The sequence below is a fragment of the Pleurodeles waltl genome, chromosome 9 (genome assembly GCF_031143425.1).
Source record: "Pleurodeles waltl isolate 20211129_DDA chromosome 9, aPleWal1.hap1.20221129, whole genome shotgun sequence".
In the NCBI taxonomy this organism is placed as follows: domain Eukaryota; kingdom Metazoa; phylum Chordata; class Amphibia; order Caudata; family Salamandridae; genus Pleurodeles; species Pleurodeles waltl.
Window position 1 is genome coordinate 791,286,439 of NC_090448.1, and position 20,810 is coordinate 791,307,248.

At 43.1% G+C, this 20,810-nt stretch overlaps 1 protein-coding gene across 2 annotated transcripts in view; it reads right to left on the minus strand.

The window, feature by feature from the left end:
- MAP4K2 (mitogen-activated protein kinase kinase kinase kinase 2) overlaps window positions 1-20,810 on the minus strand; it is a 305,818-nt gene that overhangs the window by 49,605 nt on the left and 235,403 nt on the right. For both annotated transcript variants that reach the window (XM_069208012.1, XM_069208011.1), the window contains 6 exons: window positions 20,126-20,167; window positions 19,623-19,707; window positions 17,243-17,322; window positions 12,880-12,940; window positions 12,226-12,349; window positions 11,353-11,411 (listed from right to left, as the gene is read on the minus strand). In XM_069208012.1, the coding sequence (XP_069064113.1) occupies window positions 11,353-11,411; window positions 12,226-12,349; window positions 12,880-12,940; window positions 17,243-17,322; window positions 19,623-19,707; window positions 20,126-20,167 (451 nt within the window). The remainder of the gene's footprint in view (window positions 1-11,352; window positions 11,412-12,225; window positions 12,350-12,879; window positions 12,941-17,242; window positions 17,323-19,622; window positions 19,708-20,125; window positions 20,168-20,810) is intronic.

A 20,810-nucleotide genomic window follows, 5' to 3' on the forward strand; every position in this document is an offset into this window, starting at 1 on the left:
AATGTATTCCTTGGAATACGAACCTTAGGTATTTCCTGTGTGAAGGATGTATTGGTATATGGAAATACGCATCTTTTAGGTCTAATGTTGTCATGTAATCTTGCTGTTTGAGCAGTGGGATTACGTCTTGTAACGTGACCATGTGAAAGTGGTCTGATTTGATGTAGGTATTTAGTGTTCTGAGATCTAGTATTGATCTCAGAGTTTTGTCCTTTTTGGGTATTAGAAAGTACAGTGAGTAAACTCCTGTGTTTTTTTGTAGATTTGGTACTAATTCTATTGCGTCCTTTTGTAGCAATGCTTGAACTTCTAGTCCTAGAAGATCTATATGTTGTTTTGACATATTGTGTGTTTTCGGTGGGACGTTTGGAGGGAATTGGAGAAATTCTATGCAATAACCATGCTGGATAATTGCTAAGACCCAAGTGTCTGTTGTTATTTCCTCCCAAAGTTTGTAAAGTTGGCTTAGTCTTCCCCCCACAGGTGTTATGTGATGGGGTTGTGTGACTTGTGAGTCACTGTTTATTTTGAGGAGTTTTGGGGCCTTGGAATTTTCCTCGATTTCTTGGGAATTGGCCCCCTCTATATTGCCCCCGAAAACCTCCCCTCTGATATTGACCCTGGTAAGTAGGCCTTGTTTGTGAGGTTGTGGTTTCTGTGGGTTGACCTCGAAACCCTCCCCTAAAAGGTGTTTTTCGAAATGTGCCTCTGCTCTGCGGGGAGTAGAGTGCGCCCATGGCTTTTGCTGCATCGGTGTCTTTTTTGAGTTTCTCAATGGCAGTGTCTACCTCCGGCCCAAACAATTGCTGTTCATTAAATGGCATATTGAGCACAGCTTGTTGGATTTCCGGCTTGAACCCTGAAGTGCGCAGCCATGCGTGCCTTCGTATCGTGATTGCAGTGTTTATTGTCCTTGCAGCTGTATCTGCTGCATCCATGGAAGACCGTATCTGATTATTTGAGATACTTTGTCCCTCTTCTACCACCTGTTGCGCTCTTTTTTGGAACTCCTTGGATAAGTGTTCGATGAAATGTTGCATTTCATCCCAATGAGCTCTGTCGTATCTTGCCAAAAGTGCTTGTGAATTGGCAATACACCATTGATTTGCTGCTTGTGCTGCAACCCTTTTTCCCGCAGCATCAAATTTGCGGCTCTCTTTGTCTGGAGGTGGTGCGTCTCCTGAGGTATGAGAGTTGGCTCTCTTACGAGCTGCCCCGTCAACTACTGAGTCTGGTGTTATTTGTGTTGTAATATAGATTGGATCTGTTGGCGGTGGCTTGTACTTTTTCTCCACCCTTGGAGTTATGGCTCTGCCTTTAACTGGATCCTGAAATATTTGTTTTGAATGTCTTAGCATTCCTGGGAGCATGGGAAGGCTTTGGTACTGGCTATGGGTGGAGGATAGGGTGTTAAACAGAAAGTCATCCTCAATTGGTTCAGAATGTAAGGTGACGTTGTGAAATTCGGCTGCCCTTGCGACCACCTGTGTGTAGGATGTACTGTCCTCAGGTGGTGACGGTTTTGTGGGATAGGAGTCTGGGCTGTTGTCAGACACTGGAGCATCGTAAAGGTCCCATGCATCGGGATCATCCTGACTCATTGTAGTATGAGCTGGTGAGTGCATCAGTGGTGGAGTTGTTGCTGGTTATGCATGTATTGATGGTGGTGGAGATGGTGGTGGGGTTGTTTTCCTTGCCACTTTTGCCTCTGGTTGCTTGTCCTTTTGTTGAAAGGCAAGTTTCCTTTTGATTTTGATTGGGGGAAGAGTGGTTATCTTCCCTGTGTCCTCATGAATATGAAGCCTTCTTTGCGTGTAGTCAGGCTCCACAGCTTGAAGCTCCTCTCCAAATCTGTGTAATTGGGAGGTTAATCCTTGTTCCTCTGTATAGGAACTAGTTTTCGGCTCCGAGGCGGGATGTTTCGGAACCGAAACTTTTTCGGAAGTCTTTTTCGGCTCCGAAGAAACCTTCTTTGTTTTCGGCGTGGTGTCTCGGTGCCGAAATTCTTCGGTGCCGCTGTCTCTGTGCCGAAGTTTCTCGGAGCCGCTGTCTCGGCTCCGAGGTTGCTGTGTGGCGGTATCTCGACCGGAGTCGGATGACTTCGACACCAGCATGCCCTTTTTCGGTGCCTTGGATCGGTCACCTAGTTTTCGGGTTAAGCCATGGCCTGTTGGCGGTGGCGTCCCCTGGGCTTTTGTGGACTTCTCGTGAGTCTTGATTTTCGACGTCTTACTCACGGTTTGGTGTTTCTTCGGCGTCGAGTTCTTCAGAATCCGACTCGTGGATGGAGAAAGCTTCTTCTTCCTCCTCGGAACGTTCTTGACCTGTCGGCGTGGACGCCATTTGTAGTCTCCTGGCTCTTCCGTCTCGCAGCGTCTTCCTCGACCGCAACGCTCGACAGGCTTCACAAGTATCCTCCTTGTGCTCGGGGGACAAGCACAAGTTACAGACCAGATGCTGATCCGTATACGGATACTTGTTATGGCATTTTGGGCAGAAGCAGAATGGGGTCCGTTCCATCAGCCTTGAAGTCGCACGTGGCCGGGCCGACCAGGCCCCGACGGGGGATCGAAAAAACCCCAAAGGGCCACCGGAGCTCTTAAAAATTCGGTGTCGATTTGTTCTAACTAACCCGATACCGAACGCAAACAAGACCGACGATTTTTTCCGAGATTCTAACTAACTTTCCGACCCGAAACACGGAGCGAAAAGGAACACGTCCGAACCCGATGGCGGAAAAAAAACAATCTAAGATGGAGTCGACGCCCATGCACAATGGAGTCGAAATGGGAGGAGTCCCTCGGTCTCGTGACTCGAAAAGACTTCTTCGAAGAAAAACAACTTGTAACACTCCGAGCCCAACACCAGATGGCGGACTGTGCAAACGATGGATTTAGGCCCAGATCACTGTACTGGGGGTGAATGTTTGACAATGTTCAGCATTCCGTCCATCACTTGTTGTTTTTGCTTTGTCGCCCTAAGTGGGAAGGGTATGCCCAGACGTGGGTCCGTGCTTCCCATGCCACTGGATTCAAGCTAGCCTGGCTGATGAGGGGTGAAACCCCGAAACCGGTCCCAGGATGCTTGTTTCCAGTCCAGGGAAGACCTGGCCTAGCAGTTCGGGCTGGACTGTTCCCATGGGGAACAGGGTCAAGACTGATTTGCATATGGCTGGGTCCAAACTGGAATGGCATGGGCAGCAAAAAAACTATGGATTTAGGCCCAGATCACTGTACTGGGGGTGAATGTTTGACAATGTTCAGCATTCCGTCCATCACTTGTTGTTTTTGCTTTGTCGCCCTAAGTGGGAAGGGTATGCCCAGACGTGGGTCCCGTGCTTCCCATGCCACTGGATTCAAGCTAGCCTGGCTGATGAGGGGTGAAACCCCGAAACCGGTCCCAGGATGCTTGTTTCCAGTCCAGGGAAGACCTGGCCTAGCAGTTCGGGCTGGACTGTTCCCATGGGGAACAGGGTCAAGACTGATTTGCATATGGCTGGGTCCAAACTGGAATGGCATGGGCAGCAAAAAAACGATGGATTTAGGCCCAGATCACTGTACAGGGGGTGAATGTTTGACAATGTTCAGCATTCCGTCCATCACTTGTTGTTTTTGCTTTGTCGCCCTAAGTGGGAAGGGTATGCCCAGACGTGGGTCCCGTGCTTCCCATGCCACTGGATTCAAGCTAGCCTGGCTGATGAGGGGTGAAACCCCGAAACCGGTCCCAGGATGCTTGTTTCCAGTCCAGGGAAGACCTGGCCTAGCAGTTCGGGCTGGACTGTTCCCATGGGGAACAGGGTCAAGACTGATTTGCATATGGCTGGGTCCAAACTGGAATGGCATGGGCAGCAAAAAAACGATGGATTTAGGCCCAGATCACTGTACTGGGGGTGAATGTTTGACAATGTTCAGCATTCCGTCCATCACTTGTTGTTTTTGCTTTGTCGCCCTAAGTGGGAAGGGTATGCCCAGACGTGGGTCCCGTGCTTCCCATGCCACTGGATTCAAGCTAGCCTGGCTGATGAGGGGTGAAACCCCGAAACCGGTCCCAGGACGCTTGTTTCCAGTCCAGGGAAGACCTGGCCTAGCAGTTCGGGCTGGACTGTTCCCATGGGGAACAGGGTCAAGACTGATTTGCATATGGCTGGGTCCAAACTGGAATGGCATGGGCAGCAAAAAAACGATGGATTTAGGCCCAGATCACTGTACTGGGGGTGAATGTTTGACAATGTTCAGCATTCCGTCCATCACTTGTTGTTTTTGCTTTGTCGCCCTAAGTGGGAAGGGTATGCCCAGACGTGGGTCCCGTGCTTCCCATGCCACTGGATTCAAGCTAGCCTGGCTGATGAGGGGTGAAACCCCGAAACCGGTCCCAGGGTGCTTGTTTCCAGTCCAGGGAAGACCTGGCCTAGCAGTTCGGGCTGGACTGTTCCCATGGGGAACAGGGTCAAGACTGATTTGCATATGGCTGGGTCCAAACTGGAATGGCATGGGCAGCAAAAAAACGATGGATTTAGGCCCAGATCACTGTACTGGGGGTGAATGTTTGACAATGTTCAGCATTCTGTCCATCACTTGTTGTTTTTGCTTTGTCTGCAGCTACACATGCCATCGAACATATAAATATATGGAAAATGTCACTCACCCAGTGTACATCTGTTCGTGGCATTAGTCGCTGCAGATTCACATGCTGTGCACATCCCGCCATCTGGTGTTGGGCTCGGAGTGTTACAAGTTGTTTTTCTTCGAAGAAGTCTTTTCGAGTCACGAGACCGAGGGACTCCTCCCATTTCGACTCCATTGCGCATGGGCGTCGACTCCATCTTAGATTGGTTTGCCCGCAGAGGGTGAGGTAGGAGTTGTGTATGCTAGTAATAGTGCCCATGCAATGGAGTGAATGCGTATGTACATAATAAAGTTTTAAGTAATATATTTTCAAATGTACAAATGTTAAAGATCTACTTCTAAACGGCTACAGGCTCCCGGGGAGGCGGGTGGGCGCATGTGAATCTGCAGCGACTAATGCCACGAACAGATGTACACTGGGTAAGTGACATTTTTCGTTCGATGGCATGTGTAGCTGCAGATACACATGCTGTGCATAGACTAGTAAGCAGTTATCTCCCCAAAAAGCGGTGGATCAGCCTGTAGGAGTTGAAGTAGTTTGAAATAATGTTCTTAATACAGCTTGACCTACTGTTGCTTGTTGTGCAGTTAGCACATCTACACAGTAGTGCTTGGTAAATGTATGAGGCGTAGACCATGTTGCTGCCTTACATATTTCGTTCATTAAATATTTCCTAGAAAGGCCATGGTAGCACCTTTCTTTCTGGTTGAGTGTGCCTTTGGTGTAATAGGCAGTTCTCTTTTAGCATTAAGATAGCAGGTTTGAATGCACTTAACTATCCATCTAGCAATGCCTTGTTTTGAAATTGGATTTCCTGTTTGAGGTTTTTGAAAGGCGATAAATAGTTGTTTTGTCTTTCGAATTAGTTTTGTTCTGTCGATGTAGTACATTAGTGCTCTTTTGATGTCTAATGTATGTAGTGCTCTTTCGGCTACAGAATCTGGCTGTGGGAAGAACACTGGTAATTCTACTGTTTGATTTAAGTGGAACGGTGAGATTACTTTTGGTAACAATTTAGGATTGGTCCGTAGAACAACTTTATTTTTGTGTATTTGAATAAATGGTTCTTGAATGGTAAATGCTTGAATTTCACTCACTCTTCTTAGAGATGTGATGGCAATTAAAAATGCAACTTTCCACGTTAAGTATTGCATTTCACAAGAGTGCATGGGCTCAAAAGGTGGACCCATGAGTCGTGTTAGGACAATGTTGAGGTTCCATGAAGGAACTGGTGGTGTTCTTGGTGGTATAATTCTCTTTAGGCCTTCCATAAACGCCTTTATGACTGGTCTCCTAAACAATGAAATTGAGGGCGTAATTTGTAGGTAAGCAGAAATTGCCGTAAAATGTATTTTAATGGAAGAGAAAGCTAGGTTAGATTTTTGCAAATGTAGTAAGTATCCTACTATTTCTTTTGCAGATGCGTGTAAAGGTTGAATTTGATTATTATGGCAGTAATAAACAAATCTTTTCCACTTATTTGCATAGAAGTGTCTAGTGGTAGGTTTTTTAGCCTGTTTTATGACCTCCATACATTCCTGTGTGAGGTCTAAGTGCCCGAATTCTAGGATTTCAGGAGCCAAATTGCTAGATTCAGCTATGCTGGATTTGGATGTCTGATCTGTTGTTTGTGTTGTGTTAACAGATCTGGTCTGTTTGGCAGTTTGATATGAGGTACTACTGAAAGGTCTAGTAGTGTTGTCTACCAAGGTTGCCTTGCCCATGTTGGTGCTATTAGTATGAGTTTGAGTTTGTTTTGACTCAACTTGTTTACTAGATATGGAAGAAGTGGGAGAGGGGGAAAAGCGTACGCAAATATCCCTGACCAGTTCATCCATAGTGCATTGCCCTGAGACTGATGTTGTGGGTACCTGGATGCGAAGTTTTGGCATTTTGAGTTTTCTTTTGTTGCAAATAGATCTATTTGTGGCGTTCCCCACATTCTGAAGTAATTGTTCAGTATTTGGGGGTGAATTTCCCATTCGTGGATCTGTTGGTGATCCCGAGAGAGATTGGGCCTGATTCTAACTTTGGAGGACGGTGTTATCCCGTCCCAAAAGTGGCGGATATACCACCTACCGTATTACGAGTCCATTATATCCTATGGAACTCGTAATACGGTAGGTGGTATATCCGCCACTTTTGGGACGGTTTAACACCGTCCTCCAAAGTTAGAATCAGGCCCATTGTCTGCTAATTGATTCTGAATTCCTGGAATAAATTGTGCTATTAGGCGAATGTGGTTGTGAATCGCCCAATGCCATATTTTTTGTGTTAGGAGACACAACTGTGTCGAGTGTGTTCCTCCCTGTTTGTTTAGTAATACATTGTTGTCATGTTGTCTGTTTTGACAAGAGTGTATTTGTGGGTTATTAGGGGTTGAAATGCTTTCAGAGCTAGAAATATCGCTAACAGTTCTAAGTGGTTTATATGAAACTGTTTTTGGTGAATGTCCCATTGTCCTTGGATGCTGTGCTGATTGAGGTGTGCTCCCCACCCTGTCATGGATGCATCTGTCGTTATTACGCATTGTGGCACTGGGTCTTGGAAAGGCCGCCCTTGGTTTAAATTTATACTGTTCCACCATTGAAGCAAGATGTATGTTTGGCGGTCTATCAACACCAGATCTAGAAGTTGACCCTGTGCCTGTGACCACTGTGATGCTAAGCACTGTTGTAAGGGCCGCATGTGCAACCTTGCGTTTGGGACAATGGCTATGCATGAGGACATCATGCCTAGGAGTTTCATTACTAATTTGACCTGTATCTTTTGGTTTGGATACATGGCTTGTATGACATTTTGGAATGTTTGTACTCTTTGTGGACTTGGAGTGGCAATTCCTTTTACTGTGTTGATTGTTGCTCCTAGGTATTGCTGTGTTTGACACGGCTGAAGGTGTGACTTTGAGTAATTGATTGAGAAACCTAGTTTGTGTAGGGTTTGTATGACGTAATTTGTGTGTTGTGAACACTGTTTTTGCGTGTTGGTTTTGATTAACCAATCGTCTAGGTACGGGAACACATGTATTTGCTGCCTTCTGATATGTGCAGCTACTACTGCTAGACATTTTGTAAAAACTCTTGGCGCAGTTGTTATTCCGAATGGCAACACTTTGAATTGGTAATGTATCCCTTGGAATACAAACCTTAGGTACTTCTTGTGTGAAGGATGTATTGGTATATGGAAATATGCATCCTTTAGATCCAGTGTTGTCATGTAGTCTTGTTGTTTGAGAAGTGGGATTACTTCTTGTAATGTAACCATGTGAAAATGGTCTGATTTGATGTATGTATTTACTATTCTGAGATCTAGTATGGGTCTTAGAGTTTTGTCTTTTTTGGGTATCAGAAAGTACAGTGAGTAAACTCCTGTGTTTAGTTCTTGTTTTGGTACTAACTCTATTGCTTCTTTTTGGAGCAATGCTTGAACTTCTAGTCCTAGAAGTTTTATATGTTGTTTTGACATATTGTGTGTTTTCGGTGGAATGTTTGGGGGGAATTTGATAAATTCTATGCAATAACCATGCTGGATAATTGCTAAGACCCAAGTGTCTGTTGTTATTTCCTCCCAATGTTTGTAAAACTTGGTTAGTCTCCCCCCCACAGGTGTTATGTGTTGGGGATTTGTGACCTTGAAGTCACTGTTTGTTTGGAGGAGTTTTGGGACTTTGGAACTTTCCTCTGTTCCTTTGAAATTGTCCCCCTCTATGTTGTCCCCGAAAACCTCCCCACTGATACTGGCTCTGGTAAGTGGGCTTTGTTTGTGAGGCTGTGGCTTCTGTGGTTTGCCCTCGAAACCCCCCTCGAAATTGTGTCTTTCGAAATGTGCCTCTGCTCTGTGGGGAGTAGAGCGCGCCCATGGCTTTGGCCGTGTCAGTGTCTTTTTTAAGTTTTTCGATCGCACTGTCCACCTCCGGCCCAAACAACTGCTGTCCGTTGAATGGCATATTCAGCACAGCTTGCTGTATCTCTGGTTTAAATCCTGATGTACGCAACCATGCATGTCTCCTTATTGTTACAGCTGTGTTGACAGTTCTAGCAGCTGTGTCTGCAGCATCCATTGCTGACCGTATCTGATTATTTGAGATACCTTGTCCTTCTTCTACTACTTGCTGCGCTCTCTTTTGGAACTCCTTGGGTAAATGTTCAATAAGGTGTTGCATCTCATCCCAATGGGCCCTATCATATCTGGCTAGTAAAGCTTGCGAATTTGCAATACGCCACTGGTTTGCTGCCTGTGCCGCCACCCTTTTGCCTGCAGCATCGAATTTTCGACTTTCTTTATCTGGAGGTGGTGCATCTCCTGAAGTTGGCTCTTTTGCGCGCTGCTCCCACTACAACAGAGTCTGGTGTTAGCTGTTGTGTAATGTACACTGGGTCTGTTGGTGGCGGTTTATATTTTTTATCTACTCTTGGAGTAATGGCTCTCCCTTTAACAGGCTCCTCAAACACTTGTTTGGAGTGTTTTAGCATTCCGGGTAGCATAGGAAGACTCTGATATTGGCTGTGTGTGGACGACAGTGTATTAAAAAGAAAGTCGTCTTCAATGGGCTCAGAATGAAGGCTGACATTATGAAATGCAGCTGCTCTTGACACCACTTGTGCGTAGCCTGTACTATCCTCTGGTGGCGATGGTTTAGCAGGATAGCATTCTGGACTATTGTCTGACACTGGTGCGTCATAAAGGTCCCATGCGTCAGGGTCATCTTGGCTCATTCCTGTATGAGTTGGGGATTGCATCATTGGTGGAGTGGCTACCGGTGATGGTTGCGGAGAGTGATGTGGGGATGGTGGTGGTGTTACTTGTTTAGCCACCTTTGCATGTGGCTGTTTGTCTTTGTCTTGGAAGGCAAGCTTGCGTTTCATTTTGACTGGAGGAGGAGTGCTGATCTTCCCTGTATCTTTTTGAATAAAGAGCCGTCTTTGTGTGTGATCTGGCTCTATTGCCTGTAATTCCTGTCCAAATCTATGTGTTTTCATTTGTGTGGACAGTCCTTGCTCCTCAGTGTAGGAACTTGTTTTCGGTTCCGAGGCCGGATATTTCGGAACCGAAACCTTTTCGGCTGCTTTTTTCGGCTCCGACGAAACCTTTTTTACTTTCGGCGTCGTGCTCTCTCGGTGCCGACCCGTTTCGGTGCCGGTGTCTCGGTGCCGAATCTTCTCTGAGCCACTATCTCGGGCCCGAGATTGCTGTGTGCCGGTATCTCGACCGGAGTCGGATGACTTCGACACCAGCTCGCCCTTTTTCGGTGCCGATGAACGGTCACCTACTTTTCAGGTTAAGCCATGGCCTGTTGGCAGTGGCGTCCCCTGGGCTTTAGCGCTTTTCTCGTGAGTTTTTGTTTTCGACGTCTTACTCACGGTTTTCGGCGTTTCCTCAGGATCGATCTCTTCAGAGTCCGACTCCTGGGTGGAGAATGTTTCTTCCTCCTCCTCGAAACGCTCTTGTCCTGTCGGCGCCGACGCCATTTGCAGTCTTCTTGCTCTTCGGTCCCTGAGTATTTTCCTGGACCGAAACGATCGACAGACCTCACAAGTATCCTCCTTGTATTCTGGTGACAAACACAAGTTACAGACCAGATGTTGATCTGTATATGGATGCTTGTTATGGCATTTTGGACAGAAGCGGAATGGGGTCCGTTCCATCAGCCTTGAAGAGACACGTGGCCGGGCCGACCAGGCCCCGACGGGGATGGAAGAAAACCCCGAAGGGCCACAGGAGCTCTTCTTAATTCGGTGTCGACCTGTTGTAACTAACCCGATACCGAACGCAAACAATACCGACGATTTTTCCGAGATTCTAACTAACTTTCCGACCCGAAACACGGAGCGAAAAGGAACACGTCCGAACCCGATGGCGGAAAAAAAACAATCTAAGATGGAGTCGACGCCCATGCGCAATGGAGTCGAAATGGGAGGAGTCCCTCGGTCTCGTGACTCGAAAAGACTTCTTCGAAGAAAAACAACTTGTAACTCTCCGAGCCCAACACCAGATGGCGGGATGTGCACAGCATGTGTATCTGCAGCTACACATGCCATCGAACATATATATATATATATATATCAGTGTTTTTGTGGTCCAGTAAGTATGCAACCTCCCCACATACACACACACACATTCATTTTACTTCTAGAGATGCCACTGCACATCGGCATTGCATTCCCAAGTGACTGAATAAGGGTAATGTTATTTAAAAGGTACTACAGTGCCTTTAAATATGCACAAAAACGTCCTGAGCAGCAGATCATGGTTCAGATGGTAGAGGACTTTAAGATTCTCTTTCTTTTAACACAGACTTATTGGGGGCGGATAAAATCTAATTTGGAAGAAACTGTAAAGGATGGACAGTCAGAAGCATTATCAAAAATAATGTCAAGTGATGAGCCATTGCATTTTTTGGCCCTGCTTGCACGGCATTCATGATGCTGCAAGCTCTACAACACCTATCCTACCTAATCAATGCAACCAGACTCAATACCAAATCTGTAATTAAAAGCAGAAGTGCAATCAAGAAATGTTAGATTTGTTGGAAGACTGGCACATCATTTGTACCATGACATGCTACTTTGGTGAGGAAGCTGTAGCAATCCAGCACTGCTGTAAGACTAAAGACTCTGTTGCTGATTGTCCGATTGTGTTCACCTTTCTTGAACTGGTTTCTCTACAATGGAATCCCAAAGAATTTGGCAAGCAATGCACGAGGACCACCAGCACGCAGCTCCTTACCTACACAGCACTTGCGACAGCCTTTGGTGTCCGCCATCTTGCTTGAGAGCGCAAACTTTCTGTCGGGGAAAGGAAGGATCTGAAGTCAGAGGAAATGAGTCAAACACCAAGTGCGAAATCGATAACACTCAAACACTGGGCGAATGAGGAGTAAGGATCTAAGTAAATGATGAAAGGAGCGTAGAAAATTAAGGGGAAGGAAGAAATGGGAGGAGCAACATTAATAAGTCACTTCAAATGGAAAGACATGTAGTAAGGATGAGACATAGGAATCGTAAAGAGAAAAAGAGAGAAGGTAGAAAAAGGTGGTGGAGAAAAAAAAGGAGAAAAGCGACAAATGAACCATAGTAGAGAGAAAAAAGTAAAAGCCGAGAAAGAAACAACAAAAAATGGAGACAGGAGAAATAAGACTAAAAACATAGGGGAGAAAGAAAAAAAACAGAGTATAAGAATAAAAGGTAAAAGAAAGGGGATATGAAAGATGAAAGAAACAATAGAAGAAACTGAGAGAGAAAAAAATAAGAAATATATGGGAAGGCTTTGAGATGAACATGTAACTAACTTGTATCAGAGAAAGGAGGCATTGGAGAAATGGTGAGGGGAAAGGACAGTTCTCAAACAAAAACACTGAAAAAGAAAAACTTGAAAAATACCCACAATATAAAGAGATCTAATGGGAAAAAGACAAAGTCTGAGTGAGCCAGAGAGACAGTGCTCTGCTAAAAGTCTACTGAAAGTCCACAGGGACCACACATATCATAGTTCAAGGCTGTTCAGTTTTCAGCCCAGTCGTACTCAGCATTCACACCCCAGGCATTTGCCCTCAATGCTCGCCCTTCTTCCCTCACCCTATCCAGGCCTCCAGTCTCTCACCTTGGGATGATCCTCTCAGTCAGCTTGTTGGTGGCAAGGGACAATGTCATCTGACGCTTCTGCAAATGTCTTCTTTGCTCAAACAGGCCCAGCAGGTTATGGCAATAGATCTGAGAGGACTTCCCTGTAGAGGGGATGAAACCGTGTATGTTGGCAGCGAGGGGAGGTGTGAGAGGGGCATGAGTGGGAGATGAGGTGGGTCAAAGGCAATAGTGCATCGGGGGCAAAGTAACAGCGGATACGAAAGGTAGGGTGAAGACCAGCAAAATCAATTATGGAAAAGAGGAGGAAGTGACATGAATGCAACAACAGTACAGTGAGAGGTGGGATAGGAAGAAAGAGTAAGAAAATGGAAGAACATATGTATGCAATGTTATTTTTTTCATGAAAAATAAAAGGTTGTCAGCAAGGCTGTCTAAAAGGTAAAATAGTCATCCCTTTCAACTTGACACTAAGGTATTGTTTACACAACCTCTAGGATTCAGTCCTGGAAGGTCCACCCACATCATGCAGTTTTGACTTTTAAACCTGTGGTGTGTGTGGCTCAGTAAAAAGGCTTATCTGATCAAAACCCAACTCTAACAGGTTAGCACACCATGTATTGCCACCATTTCCTGCTTAAGATGACTCTCATCTCAGCTTTGTAAAACTCACCAGACACAGAAAGCAGCACATTGTTCATACAGTACACCCAGGAACTCCTGTGCGGGACGAGCTGAGGGGAAACAAAGTTAGTTTAGCATCATGACACAATGCAACTAATGAAGTAGAGGGAATCGTCTGCAGTATTCTGTAAAAAATATTTTAATGTGTGCCTTTGATAGTACGTTCAGGACCATCAATGCTCTTTGCTGACTTCATCTTGTGAATTATCTCCTGCTGGGAGAGGCAGGGTTAGCAGAACTCATGTGCTGCTGCTACTCTCCAAGCTACCATTCTCTACACAGTGCTACTTGATGTGCATACATATTATCTCAAATTTTTCTGTACTATTTTCATACAGGGATCGACTAGTAAACTAAACCTCCTGTGGCAAATATTTTCAAACCAGCTCCACAATTAACCATGCCAGTGAGCAAAGCAAACTTTTGGGGGAAGGTGGATGGGTTTTGCATATATGTGAAAAATAAAGACTGTACAATATACAATACCAGTGTACAAAATAAATAGTCAACAATGATGTAATGTTTTTTATTAGATTAAACATAATGACAAGTTCATAATCAAGAAAGTCAGAATATTGAAAATATGGCATCAAGCCTAGTTCAAACCCAATCTCTCTTGACTAATCCAAACCAAAAACCTTACCCTTGCCCCTCTGCATTATTTAATCCTATAATCAATCCTACCACAAACCATAAATCTTAATTATCCAATACCTCAATCTTATTGTTAATCTATATTCATTCCAATTGTAACCACTACCCTATCCCTAATTCCTCTTCCAACCCCTATTTTTAATGCTACATTGCTTTCTCAATTTTCAAAAGTGTACATTGCATTAAAGTTATAAACTATTTTCATCATTAATATCATTCTTGTTTATGGCATTTCTTTGTTTTGGATTTGTGATCGTTTTAATTTACTATTATGGTTTCTTTCTTTTCAGTTTCCCTTCCCAACAATTTTAAAAAATACTGCAAATTGTTACTTTACGCCATACGTTTATATTGCCTAAACATTATAGGATGTATACCCAACATTTAATTAAGAGTAATTAAATATTACAGTATTTCAAACTAAAGTACTGAAGCGTAATATTTTCGAAAACAAAACATCTTGTGTGTATAGATACAGAAGCAATATGCCAGGTGCAAAAACCTGGATGCACAGTAGGCAAATAGTTTTACCACGGGAAATAGAGAGCCTCTAATTAAAATGACTGTACTCCCCAACTTTTTATACTTATTTTGCTCTATCCTGATACACAACCAGTTAATCTTTTTCAAGCAGCTGGATGCTGCTAAATTTTGTTCATTTGTAAGAAGGTGCAAAGCCCCTCCAAATTTCTCAAAAAGTCACTGGAAGAGTGTGGATGAGCACTTTCCAATTTTCAATTTTATTACTGGGCAGCAATCGTCCAGAGACTGGCAAGTCTACTTTCCATCACCAGGCAGGCTAGTTATGACAATATATACTGTTTGCGTTTAGGTACCAATGCTAGGGAATAGCTACTTTGACATTCTGATCTCAACAAATTCAAGCGAGTTAAGTTTAAGAAAGCTAGGGATGGCAGACGAATTTTGCTACAAAAGGACGATTATATAATATAATATTCCTCTCTTAGTGTGTAGGAGTGCAGAGTGAATTACCATATTTGTTTTATAATGACAAGGCACGAAATAATGGGCTGATAGGGGTGATCACTCAAATAGGTAATCTATACAGTCACACATGTAAATATTAGCAAGACGCTAATTTACTAATGCAGAAATACAAATCAGTTCATCAGCTACTTTTCAGACCCGTCAGGTTGCCCTCTTGGAATAAAAATGTTATCTCTATATGCAAAAGGTGTATTATTCAAGAGGCAGATTATGTTCATGGTTGTCACTTGCCCAAAGCTAAATGATGTTTTAGCACACAGTAGCACACAAAGAGCCTGTAATTGTGGGTATAACGATTGTGGGTATAAAAATTAGTATATCTTTTTTATAGCTTTAGTACAGCATATACCTTCTTGTGCATCATTTCTGCTTTGTTGCAATTATAGTTGCCAATTTAATTACAGCTACTTACTGGAAAAATTGCAATCCATCCACCTACTCACACTAGTGATAGCACCGATTGTGTATTACATATGAAATTGCACTTTATAAAGCAAAATGTGTAGCCAGGAGGAAACTAGAGCTGAAATCTGGTTAACGTTCCAGTGATATATCCTCTGTCTATAGATATTTATCTGTATTAGTATTGGGTGAGCTTTTGTTTATACTGTATCTCATATTTATGTGTTTCATATATGTTAACTTGTCTTCCCAAACAAAAAAAGAGAAAACATAGAGCCTGTCTAATACATTGTGTCCCACCAAATGAATACAAGGAAGACTTACTATACGGTGAAATAACATCAACGTTAATTTGTGTGGCATGAGTTAATCTCCAGCACAGTTCCCATGCACCAAAACCTTCAATGCTCCTCATAATATGATGCTAAATATGCCAATCGGTCAGCGTTGTTTCTCAATTACTGCAGAGTATTTTTCAAGATACCAACCAGTTATAGGTGATCACTGACACTCAGTAAATGTCAGTGTTGTTCACTGTGACAAATGGCAGGTTACTGGATCGGGGAATCCAAAGCAGAGAAGGCTTTCCTCTCCCTCTAGGTACCTGTGGAAGCACATTGCTATCGCACTTTTTTACAGGTCGCCTCTTTTGCACATAAGTTTCCTGTAAAGTGTGTTGCTGCTACGAGACAGCAGAGCTCGAATGGGTGTGGATACTGGGAAAGGGCAGCTGCTAGAATGAGGCAGTGGGAGTTTTCCAAATGTGATTGAGGGACCTACTCCATCTCTGAAAGCAGCTCCACAGCCTGCAGCCTACTGGGGAAACACCGTAATGTTGAGGGTGTTCCAAACTGGCCCGTGTAATCAACTACAGAGATAAATTCCTCTTTCTTTAGCTACAAATCCATCATGTTTTAAGGTGTGTGATGGTATCCTGTTATGGTGCAGTTCATCTTTAAGGAGAATTTGTTGAGTCTACATCGTTTGTGATATGTAGCTCATGGGTATTGTATGCAATACCGACAGCTGGAAAATATCAAAAATAGGTTCGAATCACGGTTACTTTCTCTGTAAACAAACACTTAGCTTTACATTAAGAATGGTTTGTGCTTTGTTTCAGTAATCACTTTCTCAACTGTTTGAAAACTCCATCCATGGCCTGTGCAATGTTTTGTACTTCATAGACAATGCCTATTCCTTCCCTTCAAAATATCAACTTCATACATATCAGCCAAGTGCCACTTTGTATTACATTTTCCACACTATAATATGATATGATTGCTGGGACATCCGCTGCAAGGACACTTCTTTAAACAATGGTTTTGCTCTTTCTGAACTGCTCTAATTTCACTAATACAGTCACCACACAAATATCTCTTTAATTGAGACCTCTCTAGACCCACCGCACCCCCATCGGTTTCTATTTTTTACTTGTTAATATTCTTCTAGTAATGGTGTTTGTCATACACTGAAGTGGTTTTGCAGACTATATGACTAGGTGCCGAACAGTACAGAGGACATATTTTTGTCAATCCTTTACAATCTACATAAAGTGGATTTCTCCACAAGAAATATTTTTATCACGTTATTCTATTAGCTTTATGACTATTCTGCTTTCTAGGTAAAGTGCTTCCACTAGAATGCTTAATGATCTAATCTATATCTGAAAAGTGTATTCAATCATCCCAATATCTGTCACATCCAATCATTTATCTGCTATATACATTCTGTACAGAATACTTTTTTACCACTTTTTCACCTACTACTGCCAAAGCTAATAGTTTAGACTTAAAATGATAAACAACATTTATTGTCCATACAATACTCAAACCTCTTTAGTGTATACCTGTGTTTATATGTGGAAGCACATTAGAGTCACATCTGTCTTTGCAAATTTTTTTTTTTTTTAATGTTTTAATTCTGTCTTCAGGTTAAATTTCAAAAATGAAATAGTTGGGACTGTCTATGGGGATTAATGCTAGAGGAGCGTGCCACAGTCAGGGGTTCATAACACTATCTCATGCAATCTAGGTTTCTGAAACAATACTGCAGCAACCCTGTTGAGTGAGAACAGTTTTTATCCAAGGTGGTAACATCCACACCATAACAAAATAGCATCATCAATGTTCTACAATATTACTTACCCATGATCATTGTGTTTTGTATGACCGTAACCACAGTCAGCCACGTAGGGCTTTGCAGAGACTGACGAATTTCTGAATACCCTTAGTTTTCATAAATTAGGACATTAGTTTTCTAATCCAGTTTATGCATTTTAAACAATTTACCTTTTCTAGGGTGTCTTCATGGAGCTCGTGAAGATTCAAAGTGTAGATCCCTTCTTCTGCTCCAACCACCAAGTACTGATCTGGAACAAAATCAGATTCTTCATCAGCGTGGTTAGAGTGGAGTGGCTGTAAGGGAATTCTCTAATGGCCTTCTAGCAGGATTCTCACACTGATAGAGCATTGCTGCAAGCAGTTTTTTTCCCAGAGGTCAATCTCACCTTACTCTTGCGCAATTCTGTTCCTGCTGGACCCACAAATGTTGTTATTATATGTCAGTGTGATATCTGTGTCTGTTTAATATGGCCAAATACAGAAGGCCACTCCTAGGGCCAGATGTACGACCCAGAGTTTTGCGAGTCGCAAATTGCGAAACATGAAACCCTATGTAAAACAGTGTACTTCACACTGTTTGCATATCCCAATGGGGTCGCAAATGACCTACCTCATTAATATTAATAACCTACCTCATTAATATTAATGAGGTAGGTCACAGTTTACGACCCCATTGGGAATGGCTACACTCACAGGGATGGTGGCCTGCTGGGGAAAGCAGACCATCATGTCTGTGACTGCTTTTAAATAAAGCAGGTTTTTTATTTAAATGCAGCTCGATTTCCTTAAAGGAAAACGGGATGCATTTCAAAAACAAAAATGAAAAGTTTTCTTTTTATTTTTTCAGACCAGGCAGTGGTCGGTGGGCCCACTGTCTGCTCTGAAAAAATATTTTACCCCTTCCCCTTTGTGAATGGGTTAGCACCAATTTGAAATTGGTGCTTACTGTGATTGTTTTGTGACTGCATTCACAGTCACAAAACAATCCTACATCGCACTGCAAATCACAATTAGAAAGGGAACGCCCCTTACTAATTGCGACTCGCAAACCTATTTTGCGATTCGCTAAATAGATAACTGAATCACAAAATAGGGTCTGTACATACCAAAGTGCTTTTTTTCTTGTCGCAAATAGCCCGATTCTGCAAATCGGGCTATTTGCGACAAGAAAAAAGCTACGTACATGTGGTCCCTACTCCATTCTCCGTGTCTGTGGTTAGACACTTACAACTACATATGGTGGACATATATGCCACAAACACAACGCAGCAGAATTATCGAAATGCACATCTCAGGTGTGGGAGGTGATCAAGGAGGGGCAAATGAAGTGCACCGGGTTGGAGGGTATAGGAAAGTCAAGTTGCAGGGGAGGGTATGGAAGTGAAAGTGCCACTGGAAAAAGGGAGAGGAATTGTGATCAGTGTGAATAAACAGGTCGAGGAGGAGAAGGCAGTGATTACAGGTGTTTCCCCTGTTCCTATAACTGTTCCTATAACTATATGGTCAACTGTCTGCCGTATAGAATGTTTGAGCAGGTTCCTAAGTTGTTTTCTGACGGTTATGGAACATGGCGTTTGGAAGATTTTGAACGAGTAATGTTTCATGGTATTGGTGCAAAACATGAGAAGGCCAAGTGATTCATCTTTTCTTTCCTGAAGATTCTGGATTCTTTTTCAACTTTTTGTTTTTCTATGCTGCAGAAATTCCCTAGGTTTCCCAACCTACATAATTTCTTCAGTCGACCTGAGAATCCCAGAGACAACTCTGTGAACACCCAATGGATTCCCAAACGTGTCTCTTGCAGCAGTAATCCCTCGACCACTTTTGTTTTGGCTTCCTTCCTTCTTCTCTGTGTTTTTCATGTCAGCACTGTTGTTACTTGGCTTAGAGAGGGGGCACAAACTTTATTCCAGTGCCATTTGGTTGCACACTGTCTTTGAATCTATTTTCTGGCCACATTTCACTATTTTGATGTGTGGTGATCAGTCTGTCAGTCATTAGTAATGGATCAGAGTCCACACAAATTACCTCTATGAGATAGACTGAAGTGGTTTGTGCCCGAAGTTCACAATTTTTCTAAGGGCTCATGATCAGATAAAGCAATATGATTTGTATAAGTGACAAAGAACCAGGTACTCCTCGCTGCCAGTCTTTTTTACTACTACTATGCTCGAATATACTATTTTTCACTATTCTGTACATCATGTTTGCTGCATCATGGTTCCTTTTTCATATTAGGGCAGCCCATGCCCTTCACCCTCTTGCCTCATGTTACACTAGTAAACATTTAGGCAGTGGTAACGACAGCACCTTACATTTCAATCCATTAGTACCTTAAGGACCTCACTGACACATATAACATTAATGATAACAGAAAGAAAAAGGAGAAAGACCGAATTGCCATGCAATCTCACACTAAAGCTACAGTTCTCACTGAACGCAAGAGGCCATGTCTTTTTTCGTACCAGCTATGCGGTCTCCCAATCACCCTGTACAGAACCTGTGAGGACTCGCGTATCCACGCACCCAGTATCTCTGCACACCTCACCTCGTGTCTCCGGGTGAATCCAGGTCACTGCTGAGTTGATCTTTAGTGGACAGCCGTTAAACACTTTGGAGAAACAAGCTCCCATCTGGTAAAAAAAAATACAAAAAGTGAGGAAAGTGACAAGTTAAGATCATCATTATAGAGGTGGGAAAGAATATGGCGAATAAGCAAGGACATGGGTGGGAAAAGGGGATTGTCATAGTGACCACATGAGTTGATAAAGATTAAGGCCAAAGGACGTGATCATAATAGCTGCATATGGCTGCCTTCCTACGTGGAGATAGGCAAGGTTATGCCCACAAAGATTCGGTGTTCAACAGGCCCACACAAAGCGTTAGGTAAAGATGACCTATACCAGTGATACCAAAGTGATCACTAGCAATACTGTGAGAAGTGTTGTCGTTGTGACTGTGAAATACCTGCAAAGGCCAAAGCTTGGGTATGTAACACACTTAGTCCCAATGTGAACTGTGAGTGTTGTGTATCATTCTCTGGCAACTTACAAGAACTTTGGGAGTAGGAGGGAGTCCATGGCAGAATGATCTCTGCAATAAAAGAACAGCTGTTAAGAGTCGAACAAGGTGCATTCAAACATCAGTGTTCCAGTGCACAAGCAATTATGCAAATGGAAACAAAATAATTAGCATAAACATCCACAAACTCTGCATAGCAGAAGAGCGGCTGCAAGAACAGATCATACACCCACAAACATTCAAGCAGATAGGCCGGACGACTTCAAAGCATAGAGAGGGCTTCATATCAATTCACTTAAAAGGTATCTTATTGCGGCAAGGCCAACCGTATGATTCACATTTCTTAGTGACCAGCAAACTACAAGAGACTACGTCCTGATGATTAATTTACTTAGTGAAACACAATCTCAGAACTAGGAGCTCCTGAGCTTGCAACTACCAACCTCATCCAACAGTTTGTACCATTTTGCAAGTATTGAAATACATGAAATGGCCTAAGAAGTAGGATCCCACAATTCATTTGAAAAGCGAATACCCCGATACCCAGATAAAAAACAAGAGAAACAAAATGAAAAATAAAGAGGGGTTGCTCAATCTCAGTCTGAGACATTAAAACAGAGCCCTTCATGATTGAATAATTTTTGTAGTTATTTTCACCTTGTATAATAAACCACATCTGTTTGTATGAGAGACGTGTGAGTAGTTTTTTATTCCT